The 14,314-nt window shown below is 41.0% G+C and overlaps 2 protein-coding genes across 2 annotated transcripts; one reads left to right on the top strand and one right to left on the bottom strand.

Moving 5' to 3' along the window:
* Positions 1–5,400, top strand: LOC104426566 (uncharacterized protein At1g03900). Its single transcript, XM_010039669.3, has 3 exons — positions 1–759; positions 2,631–2,915; positions 5,095–5,400. Exons 1-3 carry the CDS (start codon positions 253–255, stop codon positions 5,164–5,166), a joined length of 864 nt encoding a protein of 287 aa, XP_010037971.1. The 5' UTR covers positions 1–252; the 3' UTR covers positions 5,167–5,400.
* Positions 5,401–6,898: 1,498 nt separating this feature from the next.
* LOC104426565 (protein CHROMATIN REMODELING 8) lies at positions 6,899–13,806 on the bottom strand. Its single transcript, XM_010039668.3, is given in 9 exon segments — positions 6,899–7,329; positions 7,331–7,882; positions 8,132–8,596; positions 9,193–9,802; positions 10,049–10,919; positions 11,962–12,267; positions 12,270–12,363; positions 12,482–13,024; positions 13,546–13,806. Coding segments are annotated over 9 exon segments (3,654 nt in total). The 5' UTR covers positions 13,642–13,806; the 3' UTR covers positions 6,899–7,212.
* Positions 13,807–14,314: the final 508 nt, after the last annotated feature.

Below are 14,314 nucleotides of genomic sequence, written 5' to 3'. Positions count from 1 at the left end.
ACGCATGCAATTGAGAGAGGGTGGTAAGTTTGGAGCAGGACGCCAATGGAGCATATTCTCTCCATCCGTTTCTCTCTCTCTCTCTCTCAATTTTTAGTTGACCTTTCAAATTGAACTCCAAAATCCAGATCACTCCTCCTCCCATAAGCATAAGCTCCGGAGCTTCGAGCCGACGCCCCCTTCGTCTTCGTCTTCGTCTTCATCGAAAGCGCTCCGCCGTCGAGAGCTCCGAACCGAGGGAAATCGAGAGCAATGTCCTTCGAGGCCGAGGACGACGAGGAGGCGCTGGAGCACACGCTCCTCGTCGTCCGGGAGGTCGCCGTGTACAAGATCCCGCCGCGCCCCACCTCCGGCGGGTACAAGTGCGGCGAGTGGCTCCAGTCCGACAAGATCTGGTCCGGCCGCCTCCGCGTCGTCTCCTGCAAGGACCGCTGCGAGATCCGCCTCGAGGACCCCGGGTCCGGCGAGCTCTTCGCCGCCTGCTTCGTCCTCCCGGGGCAGCGGGAGAGCGCCGTCGAGACCGTCCTCGACTCCTCCCGCTACTTCGTGCTCCGGATCGAGGACGGCCGCGGGAAGCACGCCTTCATCGGCCTCGGGTTCGCCGAGCGGAACGAGGCCTTCGATTTCAACGTCGCGCTGTCCGATCACGATAAGTACGTGAAGCGGCGGGAGAGCGACAAGGAGGAGGGCTCGAGCGAGGGGGCGGGCGATGGCGATGGCCACATTGACATTCACCCTGCTGTTAATCACCGGTTGAAGGTATATTGAGGACGTTTTCAGCTTTCTTTTCGGGAGCTTTAGCAGATGCGAATCGTTGAAATGTGCTCGCGTCGGTGTATTTTAGGCCTGGCGTTTGAGTTTTTGTGTTTCTGGATCTGGTAAGATTGGATCTTTGCCTCTGATCTTATCAGGATTTTGTGTTTGTGCATCTTAACGTGAGGATAAGCTGATAAAGTTAGTATTTTGTTTCAGTAGGGAATGGCCGTATGATCAGAGTCTGTGTGCTAGTCCTTCGCTTAAGGTGCAAGGACTTTCTTTATGTTCTCTTCAGGGAATCAAGTAGCTTACCGCTTGATCGCCCAATCCTGGGTGTTTGTCAGGGGACACAGCATAACATATGTCCTGATCAACTAATAAGCAAACTTTTTTGAAGTATGAGTAAATACTTATTGAGGGTTGATATTATAGATCAAGATCAAGATAGATGGTCTGCCAGGACTTTCATATTCCTTTAACTGCGATTTCTTTTCAATCAAAGCTTCAAGTATGTCTTAGTTTATGGGACTTGCAGCTAAGCATATGTAGGATGTATAAACAGATAGACGTGTTATATGGTCCTTTAGGGAGACCAGAGGTAGCAGTGCACCAATTAGTGGCTTAAAAATCCTCTCTTTCATGAAATGGTAATGTAGATAGATTGTATTGATTTACAAAGGATACTTTGTATGGTTATTAAAGGCACTCCTTTTGAGGGTTTGACCCTCATCAAACAAGACCCTTTATTTTAACCAAATTGGATGTTGACTTATGAATCACCCAACAAGGTTTCTCCCAACTGATGCGGGAGTTAAGATGTCACAAAGTTCCTCGCTTAAAGAACAGACATCCTCCTCTGTTGGCCCGTATCGCCCAGCGATACTTTCTGTGTTTGATGTGTAGTCCAGTATAATCCTGTCCCCTTCGCCATCCCGGAAGCACGTCAGGAGTCCGAGTCCTCTTGCCTCGGCGATCACCCCTACTCTCATCAAATCAGGTCTCATTGAATCAGGTACTAGCCTAGTCCTTCCACGAATCACACATCTGTTGGAGGTTGTCCTACTCTAGTACTATCTGTAACGACCTTGCCCAGCCCATGTGGGAGTACTCCAAGTAACCATACAAGTTGAAGACCATTCGGGGGTGGGTGTTGACCTATAAATCACTCAATATGGCCTCTTCTATCTGATATGGAACTTGAGATTTCACACATTTAGTTAGTTTCAAAAGAGGAGAAATGAAGAGACTGAAGTGGGGAAAAGATAGTTAGAGAAGGAATGCAAAATGTGTTTGATTGCCTTTGATTCCATATAAATTATCCAAACAAAAGTGCTGATTGTTGACTATCTAATGTACTTGGGACAGACGTGAATGAAAAATCTTCAAATTTGAGATCTAGAGAAAGATGGGAGAATGAGAAGATTTTACTTTCTCATTTTTATTCACTGAGCAGAGTTTTATTTACATACTTTCTGAACCATTAGAATTTTCTACATTGCAAATCTCAATGAGAAAGGTTTTATGGTAAGATGAAATCAAATCTTTAAAATGAATGGGCCTCATATAATCAATTTGGCTTTCTAGATCCATTGAGCTGTACTCAGCTGAAAAGAAGTTTCGAGTGATATGATTCCTCACATTGGACATTTTGGTACTTGTAATGTCTTGCTTAATGCGTATATTTCTTCTAAATTCTTGTACATAGAAGAAGATATTAATTTTACTTCATTTGGCAAGTTTGAGCTTCACTTGGGATGTGGTGGTTTTCTCGTGCTATGGTATTAATTTTAATAAGTATTGCTAACCTGCGGCGTTAATTCAAGTTGCTGCAAATTGATGCTGAAGGAACTGACTACATATTGATTGGATCTTAGGAAGGTGAAACTATTAGGATAAATGTGAAGCACAAGCCTTCTGGTGGAACTGGTATGCTTTCATCCGCTGGACTGTCAGGAGGGCCTTCTGGGAGTGGAAAACCAAAAGTTCTAAGCCTTGCCCCACCACCCAGTGCAGCTGGAAAAATACGGTCTCCTCTCCCTCCACCTCCAAATGATCCTGCTGCTGTCAGGATGACCTCTGCATCTCATGGTCTCAGCGGCAAGACCAAGGAAAATACTAGACGAGGCACTGATGCTTTGTCAGATCTATCTCAACTAGAGGTATGAACACAGACTTGATTCTTTGTCATATCTGCCTCCGCCATTTTGTTGACTTGCTAATTTAGGGTGTGTATGGAATGGCTTTGCTACAGTTTTTTGCTTGAACTTTTGTTCTTGGTGGTTGAGATTTGATTCTTTTTTTCCTTTTAATATTTATCATGTCGGATCATGAAAATGTATACATCAAAATATGAAGTCATTCGAAGTCATAGTGAATATCCTCACATAAGTTGTTTTTGTTTTGGCACTTCTTGACTTTGTTTTTTTTTTTTTTTTCCCAAAGAAATCCTGTTTTATCAAGCTAACTTTTAGAAGAACATGCTTTGGCCTTTTCCTCCTTGTAAATTTTTCAAATTTTCTGGTTCTTCAGCTTTGTTTCATGAATTATTCTATTATCATTTCTGCAAGAAAGTAAAAAACAAACATTTTTTTTTCTAATGATTGTGATTCCTAATCCCTGCCACAAACCCAAGGTGGTTCTTTCCTTTGCAGATTCGTTTTGATCAGCCATCTCACAAATTTTTTTTTTTTTGGGTAAAACCAGAACTTCATTAAGCAACAAATGAAGATGCCTACATATTACACAACCAAGAAGGGAGGCATACCTCTCAAAACATGAGTCTTAAGTGCTCGCATTAGCAGAAATATTAGAGCAGTAGTTACATCATCCTTAGCCAACAAGTTCAAAAACCAGTCGGATATCATAAAAAACAACCTATTCCGTCTCAAAATCATTCCCTAACCCAGCAAGTGCATATGCACAGCAGTTAGCTTCTCTAAACACATGGTTCAACCTCACCTGCTGGAACGTTTCCACTAATATCCTGCATTCATTCAAAATAGGTTTCTCATACATGTATATAATCGTATTTTCTAGTCCCTGGTTAGGATTATTTGCTGGCGGGAGGAATCTCTTGCCTGATTAAAATGTGGTGTCTCAACAAGTTTTGTGCTAGCCAATGATTGACCTTCCCGGCAGCCACCATTATGGATGCCTGTATTTGGTGCTATTAAATTTCTGTATGTAATGGCCGTACATCATTACACTACAGCAGCTATGGCTTCTATAGTGGCTGTGGCAGGCCTCTTCTCCTGTCACTGAATGCTAAAGACAGTGTGACTTGAAGAGAGAAAATCTGAGTTTTGGGCTGAGCGAATATGGTTTGTCACATGAGAGGATGGTGTAGATTGGGCAATTTAACAGTTGTTGATGAGCTTCATCAGTGATTGTGTTGCAAATAGGCATTGCCTTTAAAGGATAGAGATGCTCAGACCTTTTGAAATAAAGGGAGAGGATGGAGAAGCTGAGGGCATCGGATTTTTCAGGCTGGGTTGTAGGAAAGGATGGCTGTAATTGTCACGTTATTTGCTTCTTTAGTAAATTGCGGAAAAGAAATAGGATCGTCACTTCTGCTTGGGTGTTGGATACATTAACACTTGCAAGTCATTGCATGACAATCAAAGAGAGAGTACTTTGTACCCTGTGATTAACTGAAGTATTTTGTTGTGAGAGAAAATATTTTACATAACAAAGATGATTAATTTATTGATTTCTTAGGATTTAAGAAGACATTACCATTCACATATTTATTGGAAAAGATCTATTAATTTGGATTCTAATGATCAATTATAAAAGAAATTAGTTAAACAAAATATCCTCTCTTTCGCACAATAGTTGAATTCCTTTGTTTACTAATCTTGTGGAGTAGTTTTCTCTACTTAAATGGATATCACTCTTTTGGTCATGAATGTGTGTATCACTGTTGGTAATAATGCACTATGCTTGGTTGCATTCCACCACTACCTCCCTGTGGGGAAGTTTGTCCTCATACTTCATGTTTGCAATCAGGCAGGAGCCCCTCATTTCCTTTGTAAGGATGGTTTTTGTATAAGTAATGTAATAATAACTGTTGAGCGGTCATTATATTCATGTAATGCTAGAAAAGTTTATTCTCGTTTGTGGATAGAAATCAGGTATTTGTTCTAAAAGCTATACGGAAATTGTAGCAACTTATTCTCTCTCGGTGTTGATAGTGCTGAAGTCTGTTTCCAGTGTTAGCACATATGTGCAAACTTCATTTTGATAATTTGTAGACCATCTGCGTATCAAGTAGTGTAAGCATTGTGGTTGAAGAACAAATTTGTGAATCATATGACATATACATCTGGTAATTTGCAGAAAAACCTCCCTTCCACAGCCAGTTCAGGTTCGACCAAGACTGCTACAGCATCGGGATGGGCCGCATTCTGATGCTTGGAATGAGGGATATGATTTATATATTGGTTGTTGTACTGGGGAAAAAAAGTTACGAGAGACTAATTAAAAGTGATTTTTGAGGCAAGTGGTAAATTCTTGAGAAATAATGACAGCTTGATGTTACCATATGTTTGTCCAACCCATATTCTTGATTTTACACCTTTGACTTTTCACATGATATGAAAGTTTGTATTACCTGTTTTGAGTTGGATTTTGTAGTTGTGTTGATGTTTCTGTGCATGAGTGTTTTTACGTGGAATACTCTTGATTTCAAGTGGGTTTTGCTCGATAATTCGCTTGGTATTGCAATTAGTAAAAAAGGAATGCTGTCTCTGCATTATCAAGATTCAGAGACTAAATATTGAGTGAGAGTATTAATTTACAAGTGATTGGATCTCTTCTTTTGGAACTCAAACCGATAGAATGTTATTATTACGACTTTACATCGTCCTCAAAGCCAGAGGAAAAAGAGAACCAAGCCTCTTTCATTTGCAGTGAGTACAGTACGAGAATTATCTAGTGAAGACCGATTTAATGACCAACGCGGGAAGTTATAATGCACTGCCAACAAATGTAAAGGTCCATGTGTTCCGGCGAGCTTCATTGTAGTTATAGCATATTGCTGAATCTACTAATGTTCTACACTGATGGAGATATAGCTATTGCTGCCAGCATCAATAACAGATTACAGTAACAAGCTATCGAAAGGTAATCCTCAAATTCACTCTGGGAAATGTAAATTCTTTACACAGGAAGGGACAAGTTACTGCAGTCGACCATTTTCATTTGGCCACTCTGCTAACTTATCAAGCACCAACTTCTTTACACAAGCTATTGAATGGCCTTTCAGAAGTAGCCAGTTTCAGGGATTTTTTTTTTCCCTCTTGGTGGAAGCATCGAGAATTGGCCTTTTTGCATGATAGAGGGATTTACATGGTTTGAGGTGGATTTTGCCAAGCCATCCATTACGAGGCCTACGAATTTTCGCCGCTTTACACAAATCAAAATGACTAAAGCAAGAACGCAATGTTTAACGAAATGAACTACGTTCAGCAACCAAGCAAGTTGCAGACATGGCTGGAGAGGAATCACTATGCACAACAACTAACAACCATCCGATTGACAAAGTCAATACCGTCAGTAGGAAACCTCTTAAAAGCTATGCGGCTATGAACTGCCCAAAGCAAATATTTATCTTCGCAAGTCAGGTCCAGCCATTTGACGAAGCACCAATGTAGCCATAGCAATTGCTTGTTCATGTGAGTCCCTTCTCGTTCCCAAATGTGGCCTCATTTCTAGAACACCAAGTATCCCAACCAATACATATTCACTTCTTATAAGACTCCTCGCAACATACATTAGGCAGAGAAGGCAACCAGGAAACAATGTTCTCACGTACCATTATCAGTTCAAATACAAAGATTCGAGCCAAACCACACTCATGATGCAAAAGGACAAAGTATAGAGAGTTGATCTCTGGTTGCAGCACCACCATCACACATCTTACGTAAGATCTCACGTCGATTACGCCTGTCAAATTGATCACAACTCAGGCAAAATATTATCTAAGGTTTCCGGGCAAAACCCTAATTTCTGAGGAAGAGAAGGGTGCCATACCATGTGCTATAAAGAGTTTGAAATAGAGCATTCACTGCTTGGTAGTTTTAAATATTCACCCACGTGATTGTTGGTAAAAGGGAAAAAAAAGGGAACAAAGGAAGTGATGTTTACAAGATGAAGTGACATCACTAGATTAGTAATTACAAAATTGGCTACAAAATATGAAGCAATGAATTGTCCATCTTCCAGTCTCAGGCGCTATAAACAACTTGAGGACCTGTGCCATATCAATTTTAACTAGTTTCCTCAGTTACAACCTGCCCTAGAAGTCCAGAATTTATGTACACTCTACAACAAAAACGTGAAATTGTAATCAGGATTCTAGAAAGCAAAAAGGCGCACGACAGAGCGGCAAAAAATCAGGCAAACTTCCACTCAACCCAAGAAGCAATGAGTGGCAAAAATGGAGGGGAGACACGGTCATTGATACTCTGGCTTTAGGATCCAAACCGACCCATTTGGGTCCTTCTCAAGTGTCGCTATTGCTTTCAATTGACTTCTGAACAATGATGAGTCATCATCCGATATTCTATCCCTGGAAATGCTGCGATATTGTAGCTGAGTCAGTGATTCCACCTCTCTGCTGTAAAAATGTACAGATCTGACGAATCAATATTTCTGGCTGGACGTGAGAAGAGCTGTGTGATGACGTTGACGACCCCACATCCGGTCTTCTCAAGTCACCAGAACCAGAAACAGACCCATGCTCGGCTGAAGATAATGCTCTCTGTTGAGTTCCTCGAATTTTAGCCAGCAATTCTGCCGAAGATAATGCCTTCCCAGCTTGGACACCAGCCACAATGCCATTGCTTGTTCCATTGCTAGATGATTCATCTGATGACCTTTTAGAAGAATTATTCGACAACTTGGAACTAACTGTAGCACCAAATTTCTTCTTTGCACTTGATGGTGCTCCTGCCATCCCTGATTTTCCAGTCCATGTTGGGACTGATACACTGTCATGACTTCGCATCATTCGTGATTGGCGCAATGCTTCTGCTGCTCGTTTTGCAATCTGGGATGCTTGCTCCTCGAGTCTTATCTTTTCTTCATCATGGGCATTCATGATGATATCATGATTCACGGCACTCTAGAAAGATGAATATGAACGGCATAAAAATAGAAGTGAGAACATGCACACCACTGTAAATTTAACTAAACAAGGTACACCCAGAGGACATCATTCAATTGTGAAAAAAAATTTCTCACTGCTGTCAAGAAGCATGCTTCATATCAATTTCTAGGAGATAGTTTTCAAGGACAGAGCAGACCTTTGACACACTTTGACATATCAATTAAAAACTCAAACAAATAAACCAGCCAAGGGAAATCAACTTACGTGTATCCCACTGGCTTCTAGGAGACCCTTTAAGATATCAGCTTCTCTGTCCACTTCTTCACTATCATCATTCACTCTCTCTTTTCCTTTCTTTCCTGAAGATCCAGTATATGACTTACTACTGCTTGCACAATCACCATCCTTAGAAGCAGCGACATTCAGACCTTTACCCTTATCCTGCCTCGCATTTTGTTGTGCAATCACAATTACGTCCTCACTCAACTGACTAAAAATATTTGACGTTTCGGTAGTCCCACTCTCTCCATCATCATTAAAAGTGAAGAGATCTTTCATATCACGGGCTTTGAAAATCCTTCGTTGCTGTGGATTCTTTAATATCTTGTTAGTGAGAAAATGTTTGTAAATCTGCCGATGATAAACTTTCTCCTCTATGGTTCCTCGAGTAATCAATCTATATACCGTTACATCCCGTGTCTGACCAATACGCCAAGCACGCTCCCTCGCCTTTCATAGGAAGAGCAAATAATTAAGTATTTGATCAAATTTCAAATGCTTAACTCAACAACCCAGTCAATGTTTCAACATTATTACATGATCTTCAAATTTTTTACATATAAAACCAAACATAGTAGGAGGGAACCAAAGAAAGGAAGCAACTTGAACATTCTTTTATTCCAAAGATATCTTCCTCTTTCAAAAATTAGAAACCAAATTTAATTCTCCATTTGTGACAAAGATAAATAAACATTCATATACACATAAAATCTCATAAGATGTGCAAGACTGTTTTTTCAAATTTGAAGTTATGCTAAAAAATCAAGCATCACACGCACAGATTTTTAAATAGGCAAGAAAGGCCATGAAAGACATGCACATTCTGAATGAAACATTTCAAAAGCTTAACCAAACCCTGCCTATACAACTGCATGCCATGCATATCATCCTGCCCTACGTTTTAAGGTGCGTAAATTCGAAAGAGAAAGGAAAGACAAGCTCTTTTGTCAGTACATAATGGATTTAGTTTTTCAACCAATAATTTTTAAACCATCAAAAAGGTAAACAGCACAAAGAAAATCATCTTCAACATTTAAATGAAGTACCTGCATGTCAGTTGAAGGGTTCCAGTCGGGGTCAAATATGATCACCCTATTTGCCCCAGTTAGATTTGTCCCTAAACCACCAACTTTTGTTGTTAGGATAAATATAAACACTTCATCCGAATTGTTGAACTCATCTATCAAAGCCATTCTCTGTTTAACGGGAGTGAGACCATCCATTCTCCGGTACTTATATTCACCAGAAACTAAGAAACTCTCAAGAATATCAAGCATTTGTTGAGTTTGGGCAAAAAGGAGAACACGATGTCCCTTCTCCTTCCAAACCTTGAGCACTTCAGCAACAACCTTCATTTTTCCACTCCTTTCAGGATTTCCATAGTCAGGGTTGTGGTGTGCGTGTTCCCTCTCGAGCAGATCGGGGTGGTTGCATATCTTACGCATCACATCAATTCCATAAAGAGAATTTTTACTCCCACCAAGTATCTGCTCCACCTCAGAGCTAGCAAGAAAAGCTCGATATACAGATCTCTGTTCTGCATTAAGGCTGCAGAAAAGGACATGCTCTGTTTTCTTTGGGAGATGTGCATTGACATCAGCCTTCATCCGGCGAAGAAGATAAGGCATGACTAGGTCACGTAGAACTACTGCACACCTGTATAAAGAAAATTGTAAGGCATACATATGTCAAGTGTGCGCCAAGTACATCAAGCTCTAGCTACGCAATCGGAAACTGATCAATGCAGCTTAGCTGGATGTAATGATTTAGTTTGACTTTAAAAAAGACACATAGGCATGACATCCATGACTCCTGGTGAAAGATCCATTATATCACAAACTAAGCTCCATGATGCTACATGCCAAACACCAATGTATTTAAACAAGTAATTAGAATGTTGACCTGTAAGCAGTAGTTACTTGTAGTGGTGAAGCGTTGGCATAACCACCCACTGTAATAGGGACTGCAAATTCTGCCTCGAAAACTGGCAATACCCCCAGCTTCCCAGGGAAAACAAAATCAAACAAAGACCACAACTCTGTCAGCCTATTCTGTATGGGTGCTCCTGTCATAATTATCCGATGAACCGTTTGCAGCTGTTTGCAAACAAGGGTAATCTCAGCATTAGGATTCCGGATTCGGTGTCCCTCATCCAGAACTGCATAACCCCATACTATGTCCAGTAATTTGTCCCCTAACAAGCGCAAGTGCTCATATGTAGTGATGAGCAGACCAGATTCTGATCTCAAAACACGTTTAATCAGTGGATCCCATTTTTTGGCGTTCTTTGATTGCGAAGTTTCCTCATAGTCTCTATTGAGTGAACCTTCACTCTCATCATCACTTTCATAAGAGTTTTTAGACTTCTTCGAGTAACTATCTTGTGAAGAGTCATGTAATATCTCCACATGAAATTTGGGATACCATTTCTTTGCTTCTCTTTTCCACTGTCGCAAAAGAGTAACAGGGCACACAACAATGCTTGGCTTATACATGCCACTGACATGGAGTGCACCAAGAAAAGATAAGACCTGAATAGTTTTACCCAGACCCATTTCATCTCCAATTATTCCACCAGCTTTTTGGCAATGCAATTCCCACAGCCACTGTACTCCTACCTTCTGATAGTCAAAAAGATTGGTGAAGATAGATTCTGGGATTTTCAGGCCCTCTTTTAGCACTACACAAGGAGATAGACTTTTATCTACCTCTTCACCTTCCTCTTGTACATCACCTTCATAACTAGAGGTTACCAAGTTATCACTTGCATCATCTGAAAAAAGAGGAAGTTTGATGAGTGACAGAAAGTCCTTTTAGTAAAAAAAACAAAAAAAAAAAAAAAAAAACAAAAGGCAAAGAGTCATTTTCACTAATTTCCCAAAGATTGTATAACATTACAAATGCATGATTCTTGAAAACCACAATCATATCTTAATTAATGGACAATTATACGCTGTTTATGACAAATCAGAGCATTATCGAGTAATTAGGTAAACAGAGCAGAGAGAATACACATTGATTATGCAAAGGCAAGACTATGAGAACATGGAGCACTACCTCAAACTGAAAGTAAAATCTTTGAAAAGTTCAAAGGTCAGATCAATTCATTGACTGTCATGAATTGATTTCACATTTTTACCAACAGAGATGAGTACCTGTTGATCGAAAGAATCACTTAGATTGTTCACTTTCGCATAATCTTTGATCAAATGGAGTCAAATAAAGCAGCAGTAACTATTTTGTAATCATAACAAAGTAACACCTGAAAAAATAATATTCTACAGCTTATGCAAGGGCTACTAGTGATGAAGAACACATGCAATCAGTTGGCTGTTGGCACAAAATTAAAAGTTATAGCCTCAGAGATCCTGATCTGAATTTCGGTTGGTTATGCTATCTAGCTTTCTACTGCAGGCTTAGCATCCTCTATTGTACCCATTTTGTCTTTATGAATTTGCATATCATCAAAGGAAAATGAAGAGCCCTCAGGCGATCACTCTATTCCAGAGAATAAGGTCATTGCATCAAGCATATATCCATGATAATATCGATAAGAGACAACCAAATTGTTTCACATTAAAATGCTAGCAACTAAAGGACAAACATATTGTACTCATCAACCGCATAAAATCAGGTCATCAGTCCCCATCAAGCAGAATTACTAGAACAAATCAACTTAGTAACCATGACATTTTGGCAAAATGGTTATCATAACCAGTAAATTAATCATACAGTAAACCAAGAACAATACAATTCCAAGAAGACATTAAAAATGCCAAGGAGCTGCATTAATATTAGCAAAGCATTTGAGGTACCATCATCTGTAGACTGCCTTTCTTCACGAGAAACAATGTTTCTCCATTTCTTGCTCGGCAAAGGCCTCTTCTTCTTCCCAGAAGCTCGAGATTTTTCTCCCTCGCTTTCATGGGAACTCAGAGCTTTTGGAGGTTTTTTTAACCTTTGGAATGGCATTGTGGGCCCTTCAAGCTTGGGTAATGCTTGTGAATCTACCAGCTTTGTGGTTGGGCGAGCTTGAGCCAGTTCCAACATTGATTTAACAGCTCTATCAACACTGGCAGTCACAAGGTCATTGCCACTCGCTTCTTGTTCAGAGAGGCTAAACCTTTTGATGGCTCTGGATCTTGAATACCACGTTCATAGCCCTTAAGCTTATGAAATGGAGTCAAAACACCTTTGCGGACCAATGCATCCCTTTCCTGGTAACCTTTCAAATTCACATCAGCATTCAAACTTCTATTTACTTGATATTAATAACATGCAGTTCACTTAAAGAAGTCCAATAAAAAGTACATTAACTCAACTGTCCTAACATACCGTTTCGATAAAGCCATTGGATGCACCATCCAGTACTGCATCAAAATCATCGTCATCACGAAAAGAAACAATTTTCTGTCGCTTTTCTAGGTTTTTGCTTGGTTGCAGAACCGCTTTAGATTTTCGTTTCAGTCTGGGCTTTTCCTTCACAAGATTTCTCAACAGTCGGTAATCGTCATTGCTCTTATTAAGGTTGCCCTCCCGTAATTCTACTAGTTCTTTCTCAAGCTGAGCCTGAGTCTCTCTGAGACTTCTCAGTCTATCAGATGCCAAGGCATGGTGAAGAGATGAATCGCCGAAAGAAGCCTGAAAAACATTTCTAGGATCTTCGTCGGCATCATTTCCTCCATGACTACCTTCGTGAGCTCCACCCTCAACGCTCTTCACATCCTTCACCTGCTCAACAGTAGATGCAACAGCATCTATCTCAAATTGTATTGCCTTCAACTTATTGTATAGCTTCTCCTGAGCAGAAGACGACAGCTCCGGATTCTCTGGAACTTCCCCTTCAGGGTCTTTACCATCTCTAGCATTGCCTTTTGCCTGCATTTAAAACGCTACCGTCAATGTTTTTCCTATCAATAAATGCGTATCGGCCGATTATTATTCATCTTATCGCCAAGATATACGACATGTGGCAATGTAAAACCCACGATAGCACTCCCTTTCTCAGGAAGTTATGAGAAGGAGCACGAGACAGAATCCCACTCCAATTCATACTGTCATTGTGTTCAGGCGGACGCACAATTCACGAAACACGGTGAAGCAGACCGATCGCATATGCCAAATCTTACAAGTATCGAGCTTTCGCCACTGCGCTAATGTCGGTCAGCTCAGAGAGCCGGCGACTTGAAAACCTAGCAAGCGGCGATATCGCCGAACTCGGAACCGCAGTCAACGCCCGCGGAGGATTCTCCTCACCATAAGCCGGACTAACACTACCGATCGTCCTCGGCGTCGCGAGACGGGGCACGCGGCGCAAGCCGCGGCGAAAGGAAATCCGACCGAATCGACGGAAGGGGGGGGGGGGGTGGTGTGGGGGCGCGAACATGAGGGAAGCGTACCTCGAAGGCCTGGGCGAGGACGTCGCGCTCGATGTCCTCGGGATTGGCGGAGACGACGCCGAGGCTGCTCAGCAGAATCCCGTCCTGATCCTCCATGGCGGCGAGAATCGCGTCGATTCGATCAACCCTGGAGGAGGATCGGAGAATGCAACGACGGTCGCTCGAGGCGGTGCTCTCTCTCTCTCTCTCTCTCGCCCGTCGGAGCGATTGGACGCGCTGCCCCTCGCGGTTCTCCGATGGGGAAGGAACTTCGGAACTCGAAATTCTACGCGCGACCTTTCTTTGACGCTCCTTTTATATATGTATATGTGTGTATATAATATATATATATATATATTACATTATCTCGTGTTTCCTATTTTGAGTTTTTACTTCTTGTTTTGCTAACTTAAATCTTCGCTTTTATCCGCAATTCGATTTATTATCGGATTCGAGGATTTAGGCCGGAGTCAGTAGTGGCCAATTAATATTTTTTTTTTGTTGGTTTGTGATTATTATTGGAAGGGTACTTTGGTTTTCCAAGCTAGGGTTTGCAATTTTAGTCTTTCGTGAATTGAGGATCTTTAATGGACTTTTATATGATGGATGTGTTTGGTTTAGATTTTAGAAAAAGCCTTTAGGTTAATGCAAAGACATTTAACTTAAAAAGGTTTGATGAAATGCAAAGACCGTTTTAGTAAACTGATAGTGAAAAGTGCCTTGAAAAATAACTTTGAAGAAATACTATTTGATAAATATATATTTGAAAAGTCCTTTAGTATGATCAATT

Source organism: Eucalyptus grandis, chromosome 11 (genome assembly GCF_016545825.1).
Source record: "Eucalyptus grandis isolate ANBG69807.140 chromosome 11, ASM1654582v1, whole genome shotgun sequence".
NCBI classification, from domain to species: Eukaryota; Viridiplantae; Streptophyta; class Magnoliopsida; order Myrtales; family Myrtaceae; genus Eucalyptus; species Eucalyptus grandis.
This window is presented reverse-complemented; position numbering and strand designations above follow the sequence as displayed.

What these genes read in the sequence shown, in the direction of transcription:
- LOC104426566 (XM_010039669.3), top strand. Translation starts at nt 253, where the DNA reads ATGTCCTTCGAGGCCGAGGACGACGAGGAGGCGCTGGAGCACACGCTC. An exon ending in CTGTTAATCACCGGTTGAAG is followed by an intron (nt 760 to 2,630) that starts GTATATTGAGGA and finishes ATTGGATCTTAG; the next exon opens with GAAGGTGAAACTATTAGGAT. An exon ending in CAGATCTATCTCAACTAGAG is followed by an intron (nt 2,916 to 5,094) that starts GTATGAACACAG and finishes GGTAATTTGCAG; the next exon opens with AAAAACCTCCCTTCCACAGC.